Source organism: Pseudopipra pipra, chromosome 24 (assembly GCF_036250125.1).
Source record: "Pseudopipra pipra isolate bDixPip1 chromosome 24, bDixPip1.hap1, whole genome shotgun sequence".
NCBI lineage: Eukaryota > Metazoa > Chordata > Aves > Passeriformes > Pipridae > Pseudopipra > Pseudopipra pipra.
Genome location: NC_087572.1, coordinates 2973950 through 3001468, shown reverse-complemented (window position 1 = coordinate 3001468; position 27519 = coordinate 2973950). Strand labels below are relative to the sequence as shown.

Genomic DNA, 27519 nt, shown 5'->3' with positions numbered 1-27519 from the left:
GACCCACGCTCCGAAAAGCGCGGCCGTGCTATCAATAGCAGGGAGGATGTGAGCCCTGAACATGCTCCTCGTTGTCGGGGCTGTTGTGGGGAGAGGAGGATCGCGGCACTTTCGTGACTCCACAACCGCAGGATTCACGTCAGTGGCACTCGTGCTCCTCCAAGTCACTTTGCAGCTTTTGAAAGCCCCGGCTGGTCCCGCCGCTGCCGCGCGCGCCCCGGTTATTGGTGCTGCACCCCGAGCACAGGGCGCCCGTCAGGGGCTGGTGCTGGGGAATGGGGGGGTCCTGGATCCCCCTGGGAAATCATAAATCCCCTGATGGCAGCAGCATCACTCCTGATGCTCCATGGGGTGTGTGCACTTGGCTCTCTCTGGTCTGTGAGTGGCCAAGGATGCAGGTGTGGGCGTGCACATGTGTGGAGTGTCTCCCTGGGGATTCTGATTGGCATAAGAGGTGGCAACAAAACGTACTGGTATATATAGAATGGGGAGAACTGGGAGGACAGGTGAGCCCCAAGGCTGTATGGAGTGCCAACGGTGACTTCTGCAGCCATAGCCTTTTCTAGGCATTCAAATGATGAATAAAACCTGGCCCCAGGCAACCAGGTGGGAATCTCCAACTGATTTTCCCTGCTCACAGCATTTCGTGCCAGGATCTGAAACTCTTGCTAAAGCCCTCCTCGTCCTCCTCCTCTTCCTCCTCCTCTTGCTGCCCCAAGCAAGGATCTTGGGCACCAGGGCTGCATACACAGACAGTAAGGTGGGTAACCACAGCTCCCATGGGGTTAATGGGTGTCCCAGCTCAGGATCCAGTCTCAAGCTGCAGCTGTGCCCTTGGAAGTGGGTGCTGAGCAGGGCCCCCCACTGCAGGTATTGCCCGACCCTGGGGCACAGCAGCCTCCGAGCAGAGCCCAGTGCAGCCCTGCTGGAGTCGTCATCGGGCCGCTCTGGCAGCTGGTCCCTTGCCCAAGCAAAAGCTTCTCCTGATTTATGTCTGGGGCAGCCACTGCCTTTTCTCCCCCCCACTTTCCCCTAATTTCTTCCCCTGGGCCCCGCAGCTTCCTCCCGCAGGAACCTCTGCCTCCAGCGCCCACAACTGCCCCGTGGGAGCCCGTTTTGGCAGCGGCACTCAGGGGTTAAAAATTGTCACCATCGTGCACCCCATTGGCCCCAGCATCTGTTGTTTGATTTATGAATGAATAGCACGCTCCCTCCCTGCATGCTGCTCTCAGATCCCCTTCCCTGAGCTACAAAATAGATCCAGACACCCGCATGGCCCTACTGAGTGCCGAGCTCCTGAGAGTTTGCGATGAATTTTTAATAGAAAGCTTCCTATAAGCCTCTGCACTCGCTGCTCTGCTGTCGAAACGAGTGGCTCTGCTGCTAAAGAGCAGCTCAAATGAATTAAAAACTACAGAGGAGCCTGTAAGGGGAGTAATCCCAGCGAGTAATGATTTAAAGAGCCGCTGACCTCCCTGCAATGTGAACAGTAGCTTTTAAGTATTTGTAAAGAGGCCCGTGCAAATCCCGGGTCTGATACTCTGTTAAACCTCCTCGGGAGTGCAGGGAGGGTGGCAGAGGAATAATCCCCACGTGTCGACACCTCCTGGTTTGTGGAGGGCCAGAGCAATGGGAGTTTTGCTGCCTGTTTGAGACTCTGAATCCTGCTGTGCTGGAAAAGGATAATTCAAATGAAAACTCATCCCTGTTCAGGCACGGTGCTGTGGGTCCCTGGAGCTCTGGGATGGCTTCTCTTGCATGAACATCTCCTGCAGAAGTAGCCATGGGGTTGCTTTGCTGGGCTCTGCATCTCCAGAGGTCTCCAGGCAGCTTGGGGTTGTTGGGAGCCTGGGTTGTCTCTACTCTGTGGTTTGGGTCTCATATTGCTGCAAGTCAGCAGCTGGCTTTGTACCTATGTGCAGGGCCGTGCTGTGGGGTCTGGGGGTGACTCTGCATCCCACCACCCTGAAGTCAAGAACAAGTCAGGGCAGGAGGTCAGAGGGTGGTGGAGAAAGTGAGTTTTGGGGAAGGAGCAAGACATGGTACTCAGCACACCTGTGATTACATCTGTGAGTGACTCAGGGTCATTTGGGTAGGGCTTTGAGGAATCAAGGTCTTTTATTCAGTGGCCCCTCCAACAGGTTGCTCCCAGTATAAAAAGGGATTAGACAAATTTTTGGATAGCAGGGCTGTGATACAGCCACTGGATAAAACAGTGAAGGCAGGGAATGAGGAGCATCCTGCTCCAGGGAGGCAGCTCAGTCCTGCTGGGACCCAGCCCAGTCCTGCAGGGGCCCAGCCTAAAATCACCCCACGGCTCTTGCGGGGCCCGTGAGGTGACACCCACCCCCCGCAGCTCTCGGGACTGGGCGGTGACAGGTAACACCCCCAGGGCTGTGCAGAGCAGAGGCTGAGGAACTGCGGGGTCTGTTTAGCAGCGGGAAGGGGCAGGAGAGGCACCGGTGCGGGGGTGTCAGAACCCAGAGCTGTGCGGGGCGGGATGGAGGGTGTCAGCATCGCGGAGGGTGTCAGCACCCCGGAGGGGTCAGCGTTCCGGGACGGTGTGGGGGTGTCAGCGGACCGGGGACTGTCAGCATCCCGCCCCATCCCATCCCGTCCCGTCCCGTCCCTCCCCGTCCCGCCCCGTCGCGGAGCCCCGGCGCCAACCAGCGGCCCCGCCGCCGCACTGCAGCGCTGCCCCGCACGCTCCCTGTGCCCCCCCGACCCGCTCATCCCTCCGTGCCCCCCACATCGGGGGCACAGAGGGGGCACCGGGATGGGACGTGCCCGAGCCCCGGCAAACCCCGGCCCCGCCCGCAGCTCTGCCCCCTGCTCCCGGGTTTCTGCGGGTCACCCGGCGCTGCTGAACGGGGGGCGAAAAATAGAACTAAACTTTCGCCTAAAAAGGGCAGACTTGGAGCGCCGGTAACGGCGGGGGACGGCCCGACACGCGGGGCTGGCTGGGCTCGGAGCTGTGCCCGGCGGCGGCTCGACGGCCCCGGTTCGCCCGGCGCGGATCGCGGGGGTGTCCCGGTGTAACGGGGGCGCTGAGACGCGGGAACCGCCTCTCCTCATAATGAAAAAAATATATATACATATTATATTTTTTTTTCTTCTTCTTCTTTTGGAGAAACACCGGTTTTTTCTGGGTATTGCGGAGCCCGGCCCGGGCTCGCTCCTCCGGGCACCGCGGCTTGCGGGGGAAAACGGTTCATTACTTCGTGGAGGGAGTTCTGGAAAAAGAAGGTGTTTTTTGGTGTTGGGGTTTATTTTGGTTTGTTTTTAAGGAGATTTGCGTTTTGCACCGTGCAGCGCGGAGCCGGGAACGCTGCGGCCCGGCCGGCTCCGCTCTCGACGGGCCGTCCCGGTGCCCAAACAGCATCAGGCTGAGCTCAACCCCGGGGAACAGCCGGGCAGGACGGGCAGAGGAACCTCCACCTCCGCCCCGGTGGTTCGGGCAGCCGCCTTCGTTGTGTTCCCGCAGCACCGGTGGCTTCGCCGCGAATTTTCTCGCCAACGATTCCGGCCGGAGCCGCCGGCCCTGCCCGCAGCCGCAGCCCCGGGGGAGCCGCCGCGGGCGCTGCGGGCGCCGCGGGACTGCCGGGAATCGAGGCGGCTCTCAATTTTGGGGAGTACGACGGGCGGAGGTCGGGCAGCCGCGATTTTCAGAGCAGGCCATGGGGTGAACCTCCTCCGGCGGTGGTCCCCGGCGGTCCCCGGCGGCTCCCCCGTCCCGCCACGGCCGAGCCCACGCGGGGGCCGCGGGAGCGCTGGGGGGCCGGGGGACGTGCTCGATCTGCAGCCGCTGTGCGCTGCCGCGGCTGCGGCCCCAAACCGGCCCCACCGCACCCCAAAACCTGCCCCGGCGGCCGCCAGACCCCACCGGGGCCCCGACGTGCGGGGGCGTGTCCTCCCCGAGCCCACGCCTCTTTTCATGGAGGCCACGCCTCCTTTCAGTATTAACCACTCCCCTTTCGTGGTGACCACGCCCCTATCCCCGCGGGAGCCTTGCGATGGGCGGGGCCAGGGGTCTCCCGCCGGCTCCCCATTGGCGGGGCGCCCCGTCAATCAGGGCGCGTCCCGCCCCCCCGCGGCACCGGCAGTAAATACGGTACCGGGCGGCGCGGCGGCAACTTGGGAGCGGGGTGCGGGACGAGGCTGTGCCGGGGCTCCGGGCGGGACCCACCGCAGCCAACCCACCGGGGACGAGCCCCGGCGCCGCGCGGGAGCCGACAGAGCCCGCACCGCTCTCCCCCTCCGCCGAGGACGGCGGTGTGCCGGCACGGAGCGAGGCAGCGCGGGGCTCTGCCGCCGCTGCCCCCGCCGCTGCCCCGCCGCAGCCGGACTCCTCCTCGTCGTCCCCCCCGGGCCGCGGCGGCTCCCTGACGCCCGCCGTTGTGATGCGTATTCCCGTAGACCCGAGCACCAGCAGGCGCTTCACACCCCCCTCCACGGCCTTCCCCTGCGGCAAGATGGGAGAGAACAGCGGGGCGCTGGGGGCCCCCGCGCCGGGCGCCCGCGCTCGGCCCGAGGTCCGCTCCGTCGTGGATGTACTGGCCGACCACGCCGGAGAGCTGGTGCGCACCGACAGCCCCAACTTCTTGTGCTCCGTCCTGCCGTCCCACTGGAGGTGCAACAAGACGCTGCCCGTCGCCTTCAAGGTGAGTCGGGGGGCTCCGACGGCTCGCGACCCGCTCGCCCCTTTTTCCTCCCGCTCCCTTTCGCTTAAAAATCGCTCCTGACATCACCGCCGAGGGAGCGCGGGTTATTATTTTTAATCAAATAGCCCGGTTTATTATTTTTAATCAAGTCTCCGCATTGCCCCGCGGTCACAGCATCTTAGATATTCCGTACAGTTAGGAGCTCTCAGGCAACTTTGAAGTTTAATGAGACGGAGGTTAATTACTTTCCTGGGAGAGGGAGAGCGAGGCAGGGAAGGGAGATCTAATCTGCCAAAAAAAAAAAAAAAAAAAGGAAAGCGAAGAGCCGAAGCCCCGGCACCGGGTTGCGCTGCCCGGGATCCCCCGTTCGCGGGACGGGGCGACCCGATGGGGCACGCCCGGGCCGGGCATCCCCCGCTGCACCCGCGGGGGAACGGGGCTGGCCGGGGGAGCCGAAAACCTGCCGGAGGAGCGGCGAGGGGAGCCGGGCAGGACGGCAGCGGAGTCCCGGGGTGCCCGGCAGGGTGAGGGGGGGTCTAAACCGGGTTTCCCCCCGACCATCCCGGCACCGGGAGCTCCGAGCGCTGCTCCCTGAGCAGGGGGGGCCCTTCTCCGCCAGCCGGGCCGGCTCCCGGCGCCTCCCCGGGCCGGGCGCGGAGCTCCGGGGCCTCGGTCGGGGCAGCCCCGCGCTCGGCGGCGCTTTATTTTTTTTTTCCCCGAATCCAACAAAATAAAGCCACGAACCCCTCAGACGGGGCCTGACCCCCCCTTTGCCCCTTCCCCGCGGAACCCCTTTCTGCTTTTAACCCTTTTTTTAGCTCATTTTCCCCTTCCCCCTCCGATTTTTCAGCCTTCCTCGGGGGCTCGGATTGCTTTTGGTTTTGCTTTGGGGTTTTTTTTGTGGAGATTTGGGGGGGGCGGGGGCGTAGGGCAGGTTGGGTTCGATCTAGGTTAATTTTAGCTTAAAATCCTCTGGCCCTGCCCTAGGTCGTAGCCCTCGGAGATGTTCCCGATGGGACCGTGGTCACGGTGATGGCGGGGAACGACGAAAATTACTCGGCGGAGCTGCGCAACGCCTCCGCCGTGATGAAAAACCAAGTAGCAAGATTTAACGACCTCAGATTTGTTGGGAGAAGCGGCAGGGGTAGGTACCGGCCAGGAAATGGTTGGCCTTTTTATTTGGCTTTTTAGAGGGGAAAAAAAAAAGAAAGAAAAAAGAAAAAATGTTGCTTTTTTTTTTTTTTGCTATTTTATTTTATTATTTTTATTGTATTTTAAGTTTTTATTTTATACGTTTATTTTATGATTTCATTTTATTCTGTATTCTCTTTTGGTTTTAACGGTGGTTTCGTTGGCGCGGGCCAGGCAGGAGAATCCCCTCAGCCCTAAAGTGGTTCCCGAGCGATGGGAGGGATGCAGGAAGGATGAGGGAGGGATGCGGGAGCAGCCCCAGCACCGCCGGCAGTTCTGCCTCGCTCCTCCCCGGGGTCGGCTATGGGCGATGCGAGGGCGAAAAAAATTTTAAATACACATCTAAATATACATAAATATTAGTAAATAAATACATAAATAGAACCGAGGCAGCCCGAGCCCAAATCCTCCCCGGTTTCTCTCCTCAGCAGGGTGCAGGAGGCAGCGCTGTGTGCTCGGTGCCTCCCCTCCACAGCGAAATGTGCTCAGGGGCAAAACCCACTTGGCGGCTCGTTTTTAAATAGTGAAAATCGAGTGTTTAAAAATAACCCAGAGCTCGGCCTGCCGGGCTGGCAGCAGGTGAGGGTACAGCAGGCTCTGCTCCGCGGGGAGCTGGGGGTGCTCTGGGGGGGGTTTTTTGCGCACTTTCTCCGCGCTCGTCGCGTGGAAAAGGGAGACAGAAATTCAGCTTTCTGGGTTTTTCAAAACGAATCAGGCTGTGCCACTGCAGCAGAGGGAAATAAATCCCCTGGAAATATTAAACACAGAGCCCTCCTTCCGTGCATCCCTCCCTGTACCTGAATTTCAGAGGGTGTAAACAGAATTTCAGCATTTCATCACCAATAAATACTGCAGACCGAGGCACTTAATTCTTCATTTAAACCAAAATAAGAACACTATATTTTAATGGCCATATGGCAGCATTTTCTCAAAGGCTTCAAATGTATACACACAGTGTCAGATATATTTTGACTTCTTTGCATTAATTAAAAGCAGTGATGTTAGGAATTATTTGCATGTAATAGCTGTTTACTTGTTCCTCTTTATGAAACTTGAATAGTTTACATTCTTTCATACATTTCCTTTTTCCTGTTGGCTCCTTCTCCATGTTGCAGTTTCTTTAAAACTCTCCACTTAACTGGTTGCAGGTTGATGGATGGAAAATGTTTTTCTTTTATGAATTAAGCTTTCATTTCTGTAATCAATTATTCTCTTAGGCTCTTTTCTTTCTGGTTGGTTTTTTTTTTTTTTTCATCCCTGCACAAATTTCCAAACTGAATGCAACCCAATCTCAGCTTGACTCTTGAATTCATTATTAACTTGCTTCCTCTGCACTCCCAAGCTCTGAATTAACAGTAGTTTAGTCTCAGAAAGCCCTTGGGTGAATAATCTCCTTCCTCGGGCAGAGTCCTGACAAATGCTCATTACAGCAGTGGAAACACCTCCGCTGCCTCTAACGGGTGGAACTCAAGTGCTTGTTATTTTAATTTTTGTTTTGTTTTGTTTTTACATATTCTTGTGGGATGAGGCTTTGTAATATTCACAGAGAAACAATCCCATCAGGGCTCCCTGGGGCTGGTGTGAAGGCAGCACAGTGGGGTTTTCTCCCAGCGTGGAGTGTGGATTTAGTTCCCCGTGTCCAGCCGTGCTTTCCCGGCACGGGGCTCTCTCAAACCAACTTAGTGTGGAAAAATCGTTCCTACTGAATTTTTATTCCGGGTGTCACACTCTCCTTCCCTTGCTCAGCTCAGCCTCTGTCAGCCTGGTGCTGGTTTCCTTTATTCTGGCAGAAATCTGGATTCACCACAGAATATTTTGCTGCAGCGGGGCTGTGTGTGTACAAACGTTTGTGGAAATCCAAAGGGAGGACGTGTGCACCCAGAAACACCCCCCATCCAGCCTGTCCGTGTGCCTGAGCTGCAGGAGCCTGGAAAACCAGCAGCAGCCAAGCTCTTGTTTTGAAAACATAGCTTGAAATGGTTCAGAATTGGGTATTTTTAGTGTTAAGGTGTCTGGGATTATTCCCCGACGCTGTGAGCTGGGAAGAGCCAGTCCTAACCCCTCCAGAAAAACCCGAATTCCCATCTCCATGACAAAGTGGGGAGAATGACCAGTTTACCAGATTTTATGCTTTGCTCTAAAAAAAGGAAATCAGCCCTTTTCTGCTCAGACTGTATAAAATGAAAGCTGAGGCCGGCGTGGTGCTGCGAGCCCTGTGCACCCCGTGCCTGCTCTCCCTGCTGGAATATCCCCCCGGAGCATCCCACGGAGCTGTGGGTGCTCCCAAACCCACCCAGGAGCTGGGATCCAGCCTTAGCCAGCAAAGCTGGGGCACGGTGGGAACGAGCAACCTCGGCCTGGCTTCCTGAGAAGGCGGGAAATGAGTAAAAATGATGCTAAGTAATAATTGTCATTTTCGATTCACGGGCGGGTTTTTGAGAGCTGGTGAAGAGATGCGAGACTGGCTCTGGCTGGCTCCGTGCTCCATCCTCCCTGAAAAGCAGGGAGGTTCTTTCACATGGAGAACAAAAAAATTTGAAATGATAATAATAATAATAATAATAATAAATAAAATAAGCCAGCTGTGGTAGGGAGCTGGGCACGGAGCTGCCGGGCTCAGCTCTGGGGTGTTTCGCGTCTCACCGGCTGGATTTGCCCACACGCTGCCTGCAAACCCTTCCCTGTCCTCCCGCAGAATTTCCCAAATGATTCCTCCTGGTGCTCCTCATCCTGCACTCTGGTTCTGCAGATGCTTTGCCGAGCAATCCCCCGGTGCTGGTTGTTTTTGCCGTGGCCGTGCAGGCGCCGGGAGGCTCCGAGCTCCGCAGGCTGCGGCGGCTCGGCTCGTCCGCGCAGGTTGGCAGCACGACCGTATCCCTGGGGATTAAAATTATATCATTATATATATTTTTTTTTTAAATTTTTATTTTTTTTTTTTAACCCTCCCAAATGCTTCTTTTGGTGCAGAAAATGAGCTGCAGGTTTGTGTGTTGTTTAGTGCTGGTTTGAAAGCCGAGGTGAGGTGTGGATTCGTGCTTGCTGTCGGCTTTCAAGCCGGCATTCCCTCCACTTCCATGCTCCCACAGAGGAACTCTCCCACCTGGGAGAATTGCAGGATGTTCTCCAGGGGAGATAACTGCATTTTTTCAGTTTACTCCTTTTTTTTTTCCTTTTTTCCTTCTAGCTGTATAAATGCTGTTTTGTTTGGTTAGGGGTATTCTTGGGTTCAGCTCTGTAGATAGATGATGGTCAGGATCTGAAAACCCCTGATCCTTTAAGGGGAAAAGGGAAAGGAGATGGCTTCCTACTGTATTTATTTGTGGAATGAAGGCTGGAGGAGCAGAAATCCATTGCATGGAGGTTTATGTCTTATACCCTGCTGGGGTTTAGGCTTCTGAAATACCTGATACTTTTGAAATGCCACAGGGATTGCTCTTGGGGTGTTGTTTAGAGTTGTTTGTGCAGCCTCCCTGTTTTACCCCAGTGATTCCTGAATCTGGGGAGGTTGCAGGAGAGCAGAGGCCCTTCCTGCAGAGAACTCTGCTCTCCCACAGCCTCCCCACGGGCTGGATATGGAGTGGGAGACAGCACCACAGTCAGGCAAGGAGAGGACAGAGGGGCTGGGATGAGGATGCCAAAGCTGTGGGAGATGAAGGGTTTGGGGTCAGGGTGGGCCCAGGGTGCAGGTGTGATAACACCCTCCCTGATGCTAAAGGTGTTTTCAGGCTGTGGATGGAACCTTGTTCTGCTGGGGCAAGGGGGGCACTTGTTTTCTTGGCTCCCAGGAGCTTTTCACTCAGGTTCCTGCTGGGAGAGGAGGACAGTCCCCACAGCCAGCAGGGCTGCCTGTCTAGTGGCCAAAGCTGGTGGCCAAAGCTGACCAGATTCAGTTCTCATTTTGTAGTTTCCTATTTTTGGGCCATTTTCGGGCCACGGGTGTCCATATGGCCGAGGTCTAGCTCAGCTCCCCTCCAAACCTCCCTGCAGAGGTACATCCACAGGGCCAAGGCCATGGATTCCCCTGCAGACCTGCAGACTGATGCCACCTCACCAGCTTGTTCTGGCAGGAGCACCCCATGCATACCAGGATCCCTTCACAGAGGGGATCCTACATCCAGTGCTGCATTTCAGGGCCAGATTCCCACAGGAAAAGGGGAAGCATCTGAGCGGGAAAGCACCAGGAAGCTGCTGTGGGTGGAGGGGTCGATATGGGGACAGGGCAGGGGAGGTGGGGACAAGTGACTTTTCCATCCAGGAAGGTCCTGGCTCCCGCTCTGAACCGGGTCCAAGCCTCTCCCTGCTGCAGCCAGCTGAGCCCCAGCGGGAGCCGGCCGAGCTTTGTGCCTCGGCAATAACGTCTCATAAAATTAAATGATGTGTGTGTTGGAGTTCCGTGGATGTGGATATTTGTGTCTGAGCCTGCTCTGGCAGGAGCCTTTCTTTCCCCCCTGAGCTGAACCCACCCATGTGAATATCCTCATTTCTCCTGTTGTTTTGTTTTTTTTTCTTTCCTCCCCGCCACCCTCCTTAGGAAAAAGCTTCACCCTGACCATCACCGTGTTCACCAACCCCACCCAAGTCGCCACCTATCACCGAGCCATCAAAGTGACCGTAGATGGACCCCGGGAGCCACGAAGTAAGTGATGTGTTTTGTTTGGCAGCACTGAGGAGTGTGGGGAGGGGGGATGCAGGGGGCCGAGCGCTCCGTGGCCAAAGGATGCAGGACACAGAGCCAGCTGGGGCAGCACATGTAGCCAAGGAGAGTGTTGGTGTGGCCAAGGGAGCCAAAGCAGCGGGCACAGCTTGGCTCCTTGGACTTTCTCGGCACCGCAGAGCGTGGTGTGTGTCCTTCCCTGCCTCTTGCTCTCTCTGTGCTCCATATCCCATCTGGGAGGGATGGTTTTACAGCTCCTCATTGTGCTCCATAACCCATTCAGAGGGATAGTTTTACAGCCCCGGGTTGGGATGTTGGGGAAATGCTCTGAGCTCCAACAGCAAAAACACAAAAGGCTCCGACCTGGCGCCGCACAGGGTGTGCTGGGGGGCGGTTGTGGAGCCAGAGGTGCCTTGCTCGGCTTCATTGGCTGATTGCTGCTTTTTAAACTAAAAATGGTCGCAGGTTCCCTCCGTGCTGAGCTCGTATTTGCCTGTCTGTCGGAGAGCACCTTCCCCTTTGGTTGGTGGTGGTTTCGCTTTCGGGCCGTCAAAGGCTGGGGCTGGCAGCGCCGGCGGCCGGGGGCTGAGCTGCTGGAGAAAACCAAAGGCACGGGGCGACCGCAGAAGCGTCTGTGTTCTGGTGGAGGAGGCTCTCCCGGGTGCAGGATGGTGCCTCGTGGTTGAGGGAGGCTCTGTGAGTCGCCCTCGCTGGGTTGGTTTTCGGCGTCGGGTTGGTTTGAGCTCACCTTGGCCTTCCCAGCGATCCCAGGAGTGCGGGGAAATGCTCTGGAGCTGTTGGCTGGAGGAGTTTCCTCTTGCCATGAGTATTATTTGCTCTGTGGGACCCCCTGCGTGGTGGGATCTCGTCCCTGGGGGCTTCATCTCTGGCTTCAGGCTCTGGCTTTGCCTTCCTGCTGGCTCAGCACCACCCCAGGGACTATAAAGCTGAGTTTGTTCCCCTTGCGTGTGAAGCTGTCAGTGCCCACATTGAAGGGAAACGGTTTGATCCTTCTAAATATGCCTCAGAAAATATTTTCTGTTGATGCTGTCGTTGGGCCATCAGTGCCCCTTGATGTCAGGCCAGGTGGAGGCTGTTACCTCGGCGAGGGGGTTTGATTTGCATCGGGGTTTGTTGGGTTTTCTTCCCCCTTCATTTTTATTTCGGAGCGTGAGTGGCTTTATGGGAGCCTGTCGAGCTGCTGGCTGGATTTACCAAGCTGGAATTCAGTTGTGGGTTTGTTGTTTTTTTTTTTTTAAGCCAGAAACACAAGGCAGGTCCCTGGTGTGGGTTTGCAGCCATCAGCACCCGTGGGTCGTGGTGGGTTGAGCCTGGGGCTGGGAGGGGAAAGCAGGCAGGGGCTGGGCAGGGAATTTCACAACTATTCCAGGTCAGGAATAGAAACCAGGTCTCCTGACTCCTGGCTCAGCCCCTTATCAGCTGCATCAGATCGCCTTTCTAATAATAATAATAATAATAATCATCAGGAATACATAAATAATAATACAAGGTGAGATAGTTACTACTCTTAGCGTTTGGTTTGACTTCACCAATAGCCAGCGCTCGCCAAACCCCTGTGAATCACACCTGCTCCTCCTGGATTTCAACATCCCTCCCCAGAGCTCCCCAGCTTTAATTTAAATTTTCTGATATGGAGGGGGAGGCTCCGTGGCCGGGCAGGGAGCTGGGGGGGGGGGCCGAGCCGAGGGCACATTCACCCTGTGCTGCTTTGTCCTGGGGCCGTGCCTTTGTCTGGCAGAATTAGGCAAAAGCCGAGGATGGAGCGGCTTGTCCTGGCTCTGGCTCGGTGTGCCCGAGGGATGCCTTCCCTGGGACCCGGCCCGGGTGCAAGGTCAGCAGTTTTTTGCTTTTTTTAATTTATTTTTTTTTTTTAAATGACTTTTGGACCTCAAAACGTGCTGGCAGTGCCGGCTCCTTGAGGAGATCTGCGTGGTGTTTATTTGCTGCTTATGCCCTTGCCTTGTGTGGACCCCAAAGGTTGATCTCTCCCCCATCCCTGCATCACCCTCCCAGCCCATAAATTGCTGATTGAAGAAGTTTAGACTCAAGCTGTGGTTTTTTTGGAATTTGTTTCAGATGATCATAGATTTGTTGCCAGTAAAGGTCATATTTTGACTCCCGGTTTGACCTGGGGCTTAAATTCATCATTGATGAAAATCCAGTGCCTTGCACTGGAATAAAAAATAATAATAAAAATCTCTTTTTTTTTTTTTTTGGCCAGCCTTCGGTTTGCAGTTTCTGATGAACACGAAATTTAAAAAAAAATATATTTAAATAATGCCCCTTGCCCTTCCCTCCCTGCAGTCCTGTGCAGGAGCCCTTGCTGTGGAAATTACCAGCTGTGAAATGATCCAGGCTCACTCCTGGAAAGCCGGCGTGGTTTTCCTGGTTCACCTGCCACTGGGTGGCTCTCTGGCACAGCACCCCTGTGTGCCAGCACCCACCTGGCTCCCCAGGTGGCATTTGGAGCTGGTACAGCCCTGGTAATCCCCACCTTTGGCCAAACACCATGGCTTGTGCCGCTCTCTCCCTTGTTTGTCTCTGCGAGGAGAGAGCTGGCAGAAGGAATTGCAAACTTTATGTGTGTATATATTATACACACACTTTGTAACATACACACGTGCGTAGATATATTTTTATATGCGTGTGTGTGCAAAAAAAAGTCGGGTTTTTCTCCCTTTCTTGGCTGCAAGCAAGTGGGACGTGGTGTGTGTTGGCTCCTGTCGTGCAGGATCAGCGCTGGCCGGGGCTGGAGGCTGGATGTGGGGCTGGTGGGGCAGGCAAAAAAGCACCCTTAATGTGGAAAGAATTGGCCATTTGTCTTGGTATCCTGGGAAAGCCCTGGGCATCATCTCCTCAGATGCAGTGAAATTCCTCCAGCAAACGTTCTCGTGGGGTTTTCTGGGCCAGGAACGCGGCTGAGCTCCACGCCCCAGCTCCGAGCATCCCATTCATCTTCCACCCCTGTCCCATCGCTTCATCTCAGCCCTTGAGCGAGTCTTTTAACTCAAGCCGTGCCCAGAAAAACTTCTGAGGAGTTTGGAATGGGGTTGAGATGGGTGAGAAACAGCAGGGGAGCGGGTGACAGGCAGGGCCCAGCACGGGGCCGGGGGTGAAGCTGGGATGGAGGGACCAGGAGAGCTGGACCCTGGAGTTGAAGATGCTCCTTTGAGGGATCCACAGCCAGTGTGGAGCTGGTAAAAGTGGTGGCTTTGGCTGAGCATCCCCTCCAAGGTCTCCCACAGTCTCCTTCCGAGTGCCCTGCTCGCTCTGAGATCTTTCTTCCCTGTGCTCAGGCTCTTTCTGGGTTAGATCTGGAGGGGAAAAAAGGACATTCTGTCAAGTTGGCACCTTAGCTCTAAACAAATAGCACAGCGGGTGCCAAGTGTTGACATACTTTGTACAAACAGGAAGTAATAAAATATTTGAACTTCCTGTGGAATTTCCTTCTTTCCCCCCCCCCTCTCTGCAGCTCTGTGTTTAGCAAGAGCCCGGCTCTGGAGAGCTGCAGCCCTGGTGCAAAGCCCTGTCGCATCCACAGCTGCCTGCAAAATAATCCACAACAGGCAGAACATGGAAAAATGAATAGCTGGAAGCTATACAGGGATGTTTAGTCTGTTCCTGGGTAAATGGGAGCATCTCCAGAGCCTCCCCCATCACACCCACCTGCTGGCTGCCTTCCCTTTCCCTTCCCTTTTCCTTGCTTTCCTTCCCACTGCTCTCACCCCCTCTGCTGTCACTTATCCTCTCCTCTTCCCAGCTATCCCTTGCAGCTCCAGCCCCTTTTCTGCCCATCTCCTGGGAACTCTTGTGCAAAGTCTTTTTTCCCCTCTAAATGCTTTTCCCCCCCTTTGATTTTTTTTTTTTTCCTGCTGCCATTCAGTGTTCTTTTACCTCTCTCCCCCTTTCCTAAATCTCCTTTGCCCTTAACCCCTTCTTTCTGGTTTCCACCCCATCCCTGCTGTCCTGGTCACCGTGTTGAGGAGCAGAGGGAGACCAAGAGGATTTGATCCCCCACAGGATCCCTGTGTCCCTCCTTGTTGCCTGCTCAGCCACAGCAGCACAGCAGCAGGTTCTTGGTGTCTCCTGCCCTGTTCATTTTTGGTGTGTGCGTCAGAGATTTGGTGCTTTCAGTCACATCCCCTCTTTGTGCCACCACAAAAAGTGACAGGAACGTGTCCCCATCCTGCAGCATCTGCTGGCTTGGACCAGGAGAAGGGAGCTTGTGGTGAGGGCACTTCATATCCCCTCTCCCACCATGTTGTCCCTGCAGGGATTTTCTGGCTGGGCCCCATCCTGACCCTCTGGGGTCGCTTTTCCCTCCCCAAAGGCTTCTTGCCCCAAAAGGCTCCGGCTGTCCCCTCGCACGGCACGTAGCCAGGGGGTGGAAAGGCTTCTCACCTCCCACACCAATGAGCTGTTTCCAGGAACAGCCTATTTTTTTTTTTTTTTTTTGCTTTCATACTTCTGAGAGCCTCAGCTGGGTGAGGGTTTCCCTCCCTGCCTCCCACGAGAGACGTCACCCCCGAGCCCCAGCCTGACCACATGCTCTGAGCTGGGAAATGAAGAGTTTGGGACATGCAGAGGGTGGAAACCCCCTTGTGTGAGGTGTTTGTGGCATCTGTGTCCCCGGGGTGCTGGCAGTCGGTGGGCACAAGGCCGTGTCTTGAGTGCTGGTTTCCCTTAAGCACCCCATGCACTGGGCACTCTTGGCCTCAAGCATGTAAAAAAAAAAAAAAAGCAAAAAACTGGGAGAAAGATTGACTGGAAAGGGAAAATTCTTGTCTGTAAATCCAGCCTGGAGAGGGCTTGGCCTCTGTTAATGGCAGTGTGCTGGGGTGACTGCGGGAAGAAGGTGCCTGTGGCCCTGGGTGCCCCCAGCCCTGTGCTGGGACATCTCTTCCAGCAGTGTTGGCTGATTGGGAGCCCGGGAGGAGAAAGGGTTGTATCAGCACTTCATGGGATGACACAGACCCGGCTGGGGCTCCTCTGCCCATCTGGAAGCCGTGGTGACAAAAGCAGGGCCCCGAACCGCCCCATCCAGCCCGGGCACACCTCGGCCCCGCTGCCCACACCCTGTATCTCACCACCTCCATCTCTGTTCTCATCCCACGCCCAGCACCTCACCAGCCCTGGCTCCCCGAGTCGTGGTGTGTCTGCAAACCACCTTTCTTACTTACTTACTTACTTTATTTATTTATTTATTTATTTATTTGAGGTTCATCTCAATCCATCTCCCTCGGGTTCAGAGGACTCTGTGCCGCGAGGTTTTGTCGTAGAATCACAGGTTGGTTCGGGTTGGAAGGCACCCTAAAAATCACGTAGTTCCAACCCCCTGCCATGGGCAGGGACACCTTCAACTAGAAGGTGTCTTTTTTTCCCATTTATTCTTAGTGGATGCTCCAGTCTGAGACCAGAGAGTAAAAGGAAGGACAGCACCGTGCTAGCAAGGCAAGTGACCCCCCTGCACCCTCCCTGTCCCTCATGGCTGTAGATGAGTCTGAGATTTACTACCCAAAAAATCAAAACTGAAACCCTGCTTTATTCAGGGAAGGAAAAAGAGGTGCAATATTGCACCCTGTTAATCCAAATCAGCTCCACAGAGACCCCAATGTGATGCTGACAACTAGACATCCCAGGCATCCCCTATAAGCGGGTGCTCCCTAATTCCGGCCTCCAAGTTGACCTGTAGATTTGGGCAGAGGCTGTGAGGCTGAGCAGGCAGGTTTTCCAGGCTGCTCTGGGAGGGTTCAGTGCTTTAATTTTGGGATGGTTGCATGCATGGAGGTGGTCTGTGTCCCCCCCCATGTGAGCCACCACCATCTCTGCTTGTTGCCAGGCTGGACCCCCAACCCAGACCCACTCCCTGCAGCCCCAGCGTGCTGGGGATGTTTATTTGCAGGCAACAGCAGCTTTGCCCAGAGCCGAGGTCGAAGAGCTGAGTCAGCCCCTCCACAGTCGAGCAGGGCTCAGATTTGGGATTTTTGGTGGCAGGGGCTTCCCTGTGGTGCAGCCTTCCAGGCTCCTGTTTGTTTTTCCTGGGATACAGCAGCCCTGGGCAAACTCAGTTCCTTTAGCACCGTCCCATTTTCATGCTTTAATGGCTTAAATGCCTTCAAAACTACTAAATGCTGTGTTTAATGTTTCGCAGAGTTGGTTATTTCTGCGCTAAGTTTTGGGTTGTGATGTCCTAAAAGCAGTGGTGATCTCTGGAGGGATTTCTGACTCCTTGGGAGTTGCTTGTAACGCTGAGGGCTTCTCTGATTTGTACCATTTTGAGGGGGAAAAAGGAGAAAAATATGAAACAGAAACATTCCTGCTACCTTTCAGAAAAGTGGCTGATCCATGAATTCACCCACCACACTCTGGCAGGGCTGGGAACCCCCTGGCAAAGCTGCTCCCAGCCCAGTGGGGATTGTGGCTGTCCCATTTCAGGATGTTTTGTCCCGTGGACCTGTGCTCTGGGGAGGATTTGTGTTAAATCCACACTGTGCTTTCTCCTCAAAGGGGGAAAAAAAAAAGGTCATCTCATGGTTTTGTTGATTTCAAGCAATTTTGAGAGGAGACAGAGAGTTGGAAGAGCTCTGCAGGGCTCAGGAGCACTTGGGATGATGCACCGTGGCCCTCTGGGACACCAGCTCCATGAATCTGGAGAGGGGGAAACAAAATTTGCAGCTCTCCCATTCCTGGGACACAGGGAAATCGGGATCTACCCAGTGGCTAAAATAGCTGAGGATGAGGAAGAGAGAGCAGGGCAGTGTGGTGGCATTATGGGACAGGAGCCAAAGAGGAGCAAGGGCAAAATGATCCCCTGTTCCTATGTTCCTACAGGCAATTTTGGGACCTCGAGGCAGAGACACCCTGTATTTTCTGTGCCTTTCACCCTCAGAGGTTTGATATGGCTTTGGCAAGTGCTTGGAGAAGAGAGAATAAATTATTGGAGGGTCTTGTGCTTCTCAGAAGCTCGAACGGAGACTCGGGATGGGGCTGTGTCGTGCCAGTATTGTACAATTTCAGATCTTTATCTTGGCAAAAAGGCTCCTCGTGGGGCTGTGTAAAACTGGAGCTTGAGATGTTTCTGTAATTAAAAGCAGCCTCGGTGCTGAAGTGCTCCCGTGGGGTGATAGTTTTGGGTATTATTCTGGTCTTTTGTTTTATTCCCCTGCTTGTCCTTAGCTAGAAATAAATACACAGACAGTTCCCAGATTGTCCGGGAACTAGAAAAAAAATAAAAGGGAAATGGCGAAGAAAAAGGAAAAAATAAGGGGAAAAAAAAAAAAAGGCAACAAAATCAATCAAAGATCATTTAAATAAATAAATGACCTCCCACTTCCTGGACAGTTATTTGTCGATGCAAAATTGCTACAATCTCTTCTAATTTAATACTTGGTGCTTGAAATATGCTGATTTCCCACTTCTCGAGACCTGTCCCCTTCCCTGGGGAGGAAGAGGAGGAAATCCTGAGTGGCACTTTCTCCCTTCCCTATTAACTCTGCTCTGGATGCGCTGTGGCCCTTTGAGACGGAGATTTGAAGAGACTCCATGGACTCTGTACGCCCACCTGGGAGCCTCAGCATTGCTCCTGCTGGTGAGGGACCTGCCCTGGTGCTTCCCCGTGGTGGTCCTTGGGTGCTCTTGGAGACATCAGGCTAATTCCAACCGTGCTCCAGATTTTGCCGGAGGGAGCCTGTTTGGGTCTCAGGGGTCTCTGCTTCTCCCTGCGCTGATCCAGCCCTGCCAAGGGCCCTCCTTGAAGGAGAAAAAGAACTTTGGATGAGTCTAGGCTCCTTGACATGTCCTGAAACAAGGCAGGCATGGAAGATCCTCAGTGGGAATGCCAGGTATTGTAATATTTTAGCTTTAGTGGTGTTTTCTCTGCTGTCCATCCAGCCGCTGTTGGAGCCCGGGATGGGGAACTTGCATGGATGGTGTCTGAGAGCTGAAGCCACCCTGTGCCTTCTGCACAGAGACTGTTCAGCTCCATCCCACCCTTCCCTGATCCCATTTGCTCTTTGGGTGGTGACAATTGGAAAGCAAATGCTGGCTGGGGCGAGGTGGCACAGCATTGGTGCCATCAATGGGCGTTCCACCGGGCAGCTCGCGTGGGGCACGACGCACCGCTTGATCTCATCCTTCATCTCCCAGATCCCTTAAAACCCCCCAAACACCCCAAAACCTGGGGCCTCTGCAGTGAGTGGGCAGGCAGGAGGCAAAGGAGGGGGTAGAACCCGCATCCCCTGGCGTGTGGAGGATGCCCAAGGCGGTGGGGCAGCAGCCGGCCCTGGGGTGGGAGTGACGAGGAGACGCCGGCGAGGCTCGGGGCTCCCCAGCTCATGCAGGAGCCTTTGCAGATCGGTACTTGCTGCACAGGAGGGTTTCTCTGTTTGCATTCCCATCACTAATGTGTTTTGATCCCAGTGGGGAAATCTGCACCCTTTGGTATCTGCCGAGGCCGTCCGGGGCACCGCGTTCTGCCGAGGCAGTTCGGCCGCTGTTGGTACACGCATGGAAGGCAATTATGTTAAAATACCTCCTCCTCTCATTCCTTATAGGCACTGCTATCCAGTTAACCCCTTCAGGGGCCAATCCTGCCAGGACACAGCGAGGGGGAATCAGGGCTCAGCTCCTGGAGGGCGGATAAAAATCCCTCAGGGAGAAAAGCAGCCCGGCACTGGGTTCTGTGGGTCGGGCTGTGCAAGACCCTCAGCCCCCCGGGGGATGCACTTGCTCCTCAGCAGGTCATGGGGATGTCCCGAGGGACACCCAGGTGCCAGGGACCTGTGGAGCATTCCCTGGGGAGAGCAGAGCAGGCACAAAGGCTGCCCGACTGCCCTCCAAGCAATGGGTTTGCATTGCCAGTGCCTTTGGTGCTACAGCTCGGGGCTGTAATCCTGCCTCAAAAGAAACAACAGAGCAACCAAAATTATATGGGCTCCGGTAAATTCACTCCCCTAATTATTTTATTTGCCACGTATAGTAAATTCCTCCTCTCCTTTATAATCGCCTGGTGCGTAATAACTTCAAAATAATTTTGCTTAAAAAAATGACCAATATTTTCTAAGTGAAGCAATATTGGGAGTCAGGACAGGGAAATTATTTTTGCTTGCGTTCTACAAAGGAATCTTTGTTGGGATTGGTTGCAACACCTCCTGCTTTTGAAAGCTTCGGGAAAACCCCAGGGCACGATTCTCGGCTGGGGTGGAAGAGCCATGCCTGGTCCTGGCTTTGGAAATAAACCAAAGTCGGAGAAGTGGGCATTGATAATGTGTTTGGAGGAGATTAAATCGGGCAAAAGGATTGTCTGGTGGACGGGGGATATTTGGAGAATGGAGTTTCATTGAGGGTTTCTTCCAGGAGGGTGTTGGTGTGTTCTGCGCCGGGTTGTGCCAGGTGCTGTTCAAATAAACAGCAAAAAAAATTCCCTCTGGGTCCAAAGGGAGTGGGTTGGGATGGGATGCAGGTGACAGGACACAGTGGCACTAAAAAGGAATATTTGTGAGTGTTGCAGCAAGGACACTGGTGAGCATTGCTCCTTCACAAAGGAGCAGCATTTTGCTTGTGCCTCCGTTTATAAAGCAGATCTGATTCCTGGTGGGCAGCAGGTGCTGCACAGGAGGTTGGTGGTGAGGATTTGTCCTGCAGGAGCAGGGACTGCACATTGCAGGGTTATTAATACAATGTGGCCCTGCTTCCCTCAGGCAGGATTTGGGAGCTCAGGAGGACGGAATGAAAGATCAGGGATTGGAAAAGAGAGAGGAAAAAAAATAGTCAGTGCTAAAAGGCCAGTTTCGTTTCAGGGGAGATAACAGCTAAAGGACCAGAACTATCAAACAAAACCACAAGATCACATCAGATGTCAGGGCAGGACACATCTCGTTCCTCCCTCCTGAAAGGGCTTATCAGTGCAACCAATCACTTTAATGATGTGGCAGAGGGAGGAAGAGGATTTGACTCAGAGTGAGATGAAATTTAGTTCCTAAGACCCTTCTCTTCCGCTGCCGGAGCCCAGTCACCTGTTCTGCAGTCAGCCACAGATAAATCATATCCTGCAGCGGAAGGTGCTTAGACATGATTTTGCATTATTTTCTCTTACTCTTTCCAGTGACTCTACAATCCATAGCGGGAGAGGGGGAGGGAGGGGAGGAAGAAGAGGGACCGAGCGAGCAGAGACATCCCCGGTGCCCTTCTCAGCATCTGAGGACGATGGCAGCGGGATGGGAACCTCCCCATCCCAAAACCAGATGTGGGAGCAGGCAGCCCCCTCGCCTGTGCTTAGCCTGTGCTGAGCTCTGCTCCTTTGGCTTGGAAGAGCAGCACTACAGGGGGGATGAAGGTGCTGTGCAGGTAGTGTTGCTCTGGGGCTCCTCCTCACAGCTTTGCGCTGCCCGTGCTGGCAAAGCTCGTCAGGAGCTGTAATTATCCAGCATACCAGCCAGTCTCTGGAGATGGAGCTTGGAGCTCAGTCCTGGGATCGGGGGATATTAGTATTCAAATGTCAGGGCTCGGCTCCAGCTCTGTCCTAGGGCAAAGGGGAAAAGCAGCGCTCAGCATCCTCAAACCTTGGGAAAGTTTGGGTCTGATCCGGGTTGTGCTGTTACCAAGGGCCCAGGACTGGCTGGCAAAACGCTGCTCCCTCCAGACGGCTGCTGTGAGGCCCTGCAGCGTCAGGTTCATCTCATCTCCATCAGCTGAACCACGGCACATTCCTTGCACAGGTCTGAACCCAGCAGCTGGTCCTCCCCATCCTGGGCAGAGTATCCTCAACCAGTGTCACCCAAAGGAATTTGATGTGCTTGCCCTAATGGAACAGGTTATGAACTGGGAAAAACCAGCTCTACCGGTAGCACACAGCCCAAGTTGTTAGATAGCAGCATTAACTCGCTCCAACTGGCACCTCTCCACTGATCTTCTGAAAATCTGATCTCAGACGTGGCTGAGGCAACACCAGCTGGATGTCCTTGAGATCTGTCTGCTTCCTCCCCAGCACCCAGCCTGGAAATCTTTGAATCAGGGGTTTTGCCTAGTTCCATGAGAACCAGATCACAGCCCGGGAATGAATTCTGCCTTCCTGGAAGTGGGAGCAACTGCAGAGAAGCCGTCGGGGGGGGGCTGGTGGTTTTTGCACCCTGCTGTGAAAGCTGCCCGGGTTCCTGCAGATGTGCACCCACCTGCTGCTTTGTGACACAGGGGCCGAAATTCTCAGATCTGTAAATCACAACTCTTGAAGCCCCACCTAGTTCACTCTGCAGTCTCAGAGGGAGATTTTTCAGAGGTCTTTAAGGATGGAAAAACGCAGGAAAACACTGGTGGGGATTTTCAGCAAGGCACGAGTGGGATAAATGCTTAAACCTGATGAATTTTACCAGTTGCTGAGAATGCCCCCAGCTTGCCCTGTGCTGTGAAGTGCTTTAAAAACCTTTACAAATCCAGAAAGGCTCTGTCTCCACGCTGAAACCCTGGGAATGGGGAGCCAGTGTCCTTCAGGCATTTGAGCTGAAGTTGCGTGGAAATTTGGGTGTGATGTTCCCTTTGATTTGAACACGGGCCACATCCCCAGAGCTTTTAAAAGCGCTACCCTAGATTTCTGTTTAAATAGCTGAATTAATGCCCTGCTTTTTTTTTTCCTTCCAGAGGGCTTAGTTTTGGAGTCTCCCAGTGTAATAAGTGGCCTCGACAGGATTTATCAGGCGCTGTCCCACTTGCCAGGGCTCCCATCACAGGGTGGGCAGGGAGAGAGGCAGAGGGACTTAACCCATGAGTGAGAGGAGATCAGGGGCTTGCAAAGCCTCTAATCAATACCAGCCTGCCTAGAACGAACATCTCTCCCACTGCTGGAGCTTCAGACACTAAAAAACCTACTGTAAATGCAACATATCTCTGTGCTTCCTGCCAGCTGGCCCGGAGCCAGCCTATTTCCTTCAAAAAGAGGGATATTTATTTTCATCCTTTTAGAAGCAGCCAATTCATCTCGGACCACCACCAGCTAAAAAAGCTTTATAAATTAGGAGCCGCCTTTTTTTTTATTTCCCCCCCCTAATTCTCTTCCTCCCCCCCCCCCCCCCCCTTCCCGCCCCCTTAAATATTATTTTCCTTTCGTTGTTCAAGTTGGTGTAAACCCTCTGCCAGGACATGCGAGCCGAGGCGCATTGCGACACACTCCCCTTTCTCTCCAAGCTGGAGAAAGACAGTAGCTGTAGTGTCTCACGAAAGCCAGAGGAAACCAAAGCAAAGCCCGGCCGTGACTGATTCTCTTTCCAAATGGCGTAAGCAGGCCAACTTCAAACATGTGAATAATGAGTTATCTGTGCCTGACTTTGTTCGGCACCAGGAGAGACGGTTCCTTCTAACATTTCCCCCCTGCTCCCTCCTGTGAACTCCAGGGCTTCGGCTTCTAGAAGCGGGCTGAAGCAGGGTTGGCACTCTCCAGGCTGCTGCCGCTCACCGGAGCTCGGAGGGCATCTCCGTCATCCTCCGTGGGGACGTCACGTGTGAGTCCCTCCCAGCTCCTGGCACTGCGGGCAGCCTGGTTCCCATCTCCACACCGTCCTCCCCTCCCTCCTTCGCTGGCCACGGGGCTCCACCAAACTCTTCTTGGCCGGGAACTTCCCGTGGTGAGCCTGGAGCAGGAGGTGGGATTCCAGGGAAAACCTGAGGGGTGTTCATGCCTTGTGTTATAGGTGTGCGAAGATGAAACCACCCCAACATGTGCAGTAAGGGACAGGCCTGCTGTTCCCATAACACAGGCGTTTCACATGTGGCTTCTTTCTGGAGCACATGCTGGGACTTGATAGTCTAGTCGAGACTCAGACTGGGAAAAAATTCAACCCTCTGTAGAGGATTGGCGTGTCTCTCTGAAGTACCTATTTTGAGGGCTATAAGAGGGATTTGAAAGGTGTTTTGCACATTGAGACGGAGTTTTATCCACTGCTGATTGCTTTCTTGTGGTCCATTCTCACGGACATGTAGAGACTAAGCCACGGGGTTGTGTGCAGGGACTGCTCCTGGTGAGCTCCTGCTTGGCTGAGCCTTGGAGTTTGACTGTGAATATTTGAGCAGAGCCTTGGGTGGAGGATGGTGGGATCATGCTGGTGGCATGTTTGGAACCTTGCTTTGGAGGTGGATGAGTGGGGGCTTCTGTGGCTGCTGATGGCCTGAGCTGATGTCCCAGCCCATGTTGCCATCTCCTGGTTCTTGTCTCTTCCTCACTGGAGCTAAGGAAATTATCTGCAAATGTGTGTGTTAATGAACATCCCCCAGAGCTGAAAAGCTCTGTGTTTCCTTCTCTCCATCTTGCCGCCAGCACTTCGCAGCAAGACTCCTGGGGAGGGCCAAGCCACTTCCCACCATCTGCTCTCCCATCCTTTGGTAGCAAAGGGCTGGGCCAGGGGATGGGGACAAATGTGACACCCAAATCTGAACCCACCAGGGGTGGAGAGGAGGATGTGCAGCTCCTTGTGTCTCATGACTGAACAACTAACCACAGATAAATCAGGGTACCATGACCCTCAGGCACCCCGGAGAGTGTTTTTTCAAATCAAATTTCTCTCTAAGATTTTGGCACCACTCAGGTTCCTGAAGCCCCTTTCTACCTTTGATCAACTTTATATTCTGCATCTCAGTAATCTGGGGAAATAAGCTGCTTTTGGTGAACTGTGGAACTCCCTCCTGCACTGCCTGGAAACCCCATCCAGGTCCCAGCTTGGGAAGCCACATCAGGTTGCACACTCCTAGAAGGAAAAGCAGGGTCTGGTTGGTCTTTGTAATGTTTTAATGCAGAAGGCATGTCTTTAAATCACAGCTTTGAGCGCCTGGGCTGCAGTGTGGCACACACTGTTTCGCTGTCTGCATTCCAAGGAAACACCCAAAACTTCCAGTGTGCTTCTTATTACTGGCCTAAAGTGTCAAATTCGCATCGGCTCTTCCAGCTGGGAAGTGTTCAATGGGATCGTTTGTTTGATATGCTGATACAGATCTTGTTATTACATCAGGATCATAGGTGATCTGTCAATGTTTACATCATGTCATGTTCAATATTGGAGTTAACTGACTCAGAAACCCGATCCAGCGTTAAAACCCTTGTGCTGTTGACAAGAAGTGCCCGAGGTCAGTAGCTGCCATCATCTGATCGTTCTAAGCTCTGTTGTTTCCATAAATATTGACCTGCAAGCCAGTGCTAGCCCAGCTGGAAGTGCAGGGCTAAGTCTCCAACCCCAAACGGCAGGTTTCGTGCCCCAAAATTCACGGGTCAGGGTGATGAAGACTTCTCAGGCAGATTTCTTGGGATGAGGTCTGGAGCTGCTTGAAGTGGAGTGAAAACCCGCCCACTGGCTTCAGGAGGCTTTGAGTCAGTCCTTGGGTTAAGCTAGAAACCACCTTCCTCTTCTCTAAGGTATGAGCTATTGTTCACTTGACGGCACTGGTTTCCTCTCCGTGACAGCTGTGGGCAGATGGGGAAGGGCTTTTAATGGAGCCAACCGCTGCAGAAATTAAAAAGCTCAGGTTGTTCTGATGAAAGAAACCCATTAATAGCGATTCTCTCTTGCGTGACAGAGTCTGACGTCCCCAGCTCTAAAGTGACAAGCGGCAGGAAGTCCTGGGGAGAAAGCCTGAGCTAAAGAGGGTTGGCACTCCAAGCTGGTGGTTTTTAACTCGTTCAGTGCCTTGTTTCATATGGTTTGGTGCTGGATACAGACCAGAGAGGGCCTAGGAGAGCTGGGAATGGTCCTGATCCCACCACAGCATCCTCTGGTGAGGGCTCATCCTAAGTGAGCCCCTGTGTTTGCCTCGACTTACACTGGCATCAAGTTTTCCACTTTCTTTTTTTAGGATAGGTTTAAGGTTTTGGGGGTTTCGCTGGTAATTGCTGGGTCTCCCCACAAACCAGCCCCTCCTCGAGGGTGTAAGTACAGTGCTGCTGCTGTTTACTTGAGGCTTAAAACCCCCACGGGGCTGTGTCCATGTTCAGACCATGTGGGGACCAGAGAAACCCCAGTGCAGCATGACACAGCCACATGAAGCCCTCAGTCAAGTTGTACGGCTGAATAATCTTTAAAAACATTATCAGCACGGAGATCACTTGATATATTTTTCAGGATTTTCTCTGTCACATGCCAGATACCACTGCAGGATAGGGTTTGTGCTGAGATGGAGGCAGGGAATTTGATTTCCATTAGATTCCTGGGGAACTTGAAGTCCTTTTGGCTCCTCTGCCATGCTCTGCCCAAGGAAAGCAGTTAAAGGTGAAACATAACCCTACTTTTCTTTTTCTGTGCTTAAATGTATACTAAAGTCATACAATGGGGACCAAAACAGGACACCTCACTGCACACACTTTTCCCCTGGGGAAAGCACAAATGCCACGTGACAGATGCTGCTCATGGCTCCAAAGGCCTCGGATAATGCAGAGGTGCCTGAGGTCTGGGGACACACAGAGATTAGAAGAGATCATTTACAGTGTTGCTGTGAGCTTTCCTTGGTTTATTTCACATAGCAGGGAAAAGACGTTTTCAAAACACTACTGGGTGTTTTGCTTTCTGCTGGGGTTTGTCCTCGACAAGTTTTGCTCTCTGTTGTCAGCCCGTTTTCCATCAGTTTGGACTTTTACACACCCAGAAGCCTGGGGATTATGGAGTTTGGAGGAGATGGTGGGGCTCACCTGGATGTGGAGCTCACAGAGGAGGGTCAAAGGCCTTCAGAAACTGTGGCAAGGGGTGGTTTGCTGTTGGGACATCCATGGAGCAATGCCATGGCAGGCAGCTCAGCTGGGAGTGTGAGAACCCCTCTGGAGACCAGGAGATGCAAGACATTACTAAAGAGGGGGAAGTCCGGGGACTTTCTGTGACTTTGCTACAAACTGACAGTGGGGCTCAGGCCACGCAGATGTGAGGGGGGCGGGAAGGAGGGTGTGAGCAAGAGGTGGCTGCGTTTATCACCTCTGAAACGCGTCACTTCTTAAAAGCCACCAAGAACTGAGCCACTGACTCAGTGGATGTCGGTCCGAGGGATCTGATAAGGCCCAGCTCTCTGGAGCACTGCAGAAGGTTTCTTCCCAGCTCCTCTCCCATCTCCCTGGCGTGCCCGCACACCTCCAGTGCCCCCGAGCCCTGCGCTCGGATTACGCCGGGATGAGGCGGTTGCCACCTTGGGAAGGTCCTTTCCTGGCAGGTGCAGAGAGCTGGGGGTGTTGCAGGGCTGTCTGGCTGCGGCAGGTAAAGAGCAAGGAGAATCCAAGGTCTGAACCCCGGCACTGATGTAAAACCAAGGCAGCTCCGGCTTCCCTGGAGCCCCTCCAGCTTTGTGCGGGTGTAACTGAGACTGGAATCGGGCCCAGAGAGAGTGAAGCCGTTTGGTGATGATTAATATAGTAAAATGTGAAAGTTATGTATCAAGTGTATTTCATGCTCCTCTTGCCTCAGGACAATTAGCATAAATTTAATAATTATTGCCCTGTGCCAGCAGCTGCTACCTAAGGAGCTGGGAGTGCTTTACAAACGCTCATTAGCTGCTGCCCTGCCTGGGGGAGGTGGGTGATTAGTCTCCCCGTTTTATGGGTAGGAAAAGAGGAACAGAAAGAAGCAAAGTGAGGTGGCCAAGGTGTGGTGCCACGGCTGCTCCCATCCCTCCTCCTGTGCCTCCTCCAGCTCCACTTGGCTCTGACCCCAATGGGTGAGCAGAGCTGGGAGGGGGAGTAGACGAGAGTTTATTCTTTGTGCGCTGAGCAAATGCTGCAGAAAATACTTAAAATTCAATGTTTCCTTTGCTGGTTCCCCATTCACCCCTTTGCCAGGAGACGGGGTTTTTCCTGCCTTGCACGTGTCTCCCTCTGTGTTCAGAGAGAGTGAGGGCTGGTGGAGGCTGGTCACTCAGGCACAGGGCATCCTGATCCAGGCTCCTTGATCAAAGGCTGACTTGGATGATTTGCGGGATGATCTGGGGCCTCCCACATGGGTCAGTCCGTGTCCCATCTTTGGTGGGCTTCATTTTCCTGAACCA

General features: G+C 53.8%; 1 protein-coding gene across 1 annotated transcript in view; it reads left to right on the top strand.

Moving 5' to 3' along the window:
• The first annotated feature begins 4022 nt into the window (after positions 1 to 4022).
• Positions 4023 to 27519, top strand: part of RUNX3 (RUNX family transcription factor 3) — a 39290-nt gene continuing 15793 nt past the window's right edge. The window contains exons 1-3 of the mRNA XM_064634934.1: positions 4023 to 4661; positions 5649 to 5805; positions 10384 to 10488. Of these exons, the coding sequence (XP_064491004.1) occupies positions 4401 to 4661; positions 5649 to 5805; positions 10384 to 10488 (523 nt within the window). The 5' untranslated portion in view covers positions 4023 to 4400. The remainder of the gene's footprint in view (positions 4662 to 5648; positions 5806 to 10383; positions 10489 to 27519) is intronic.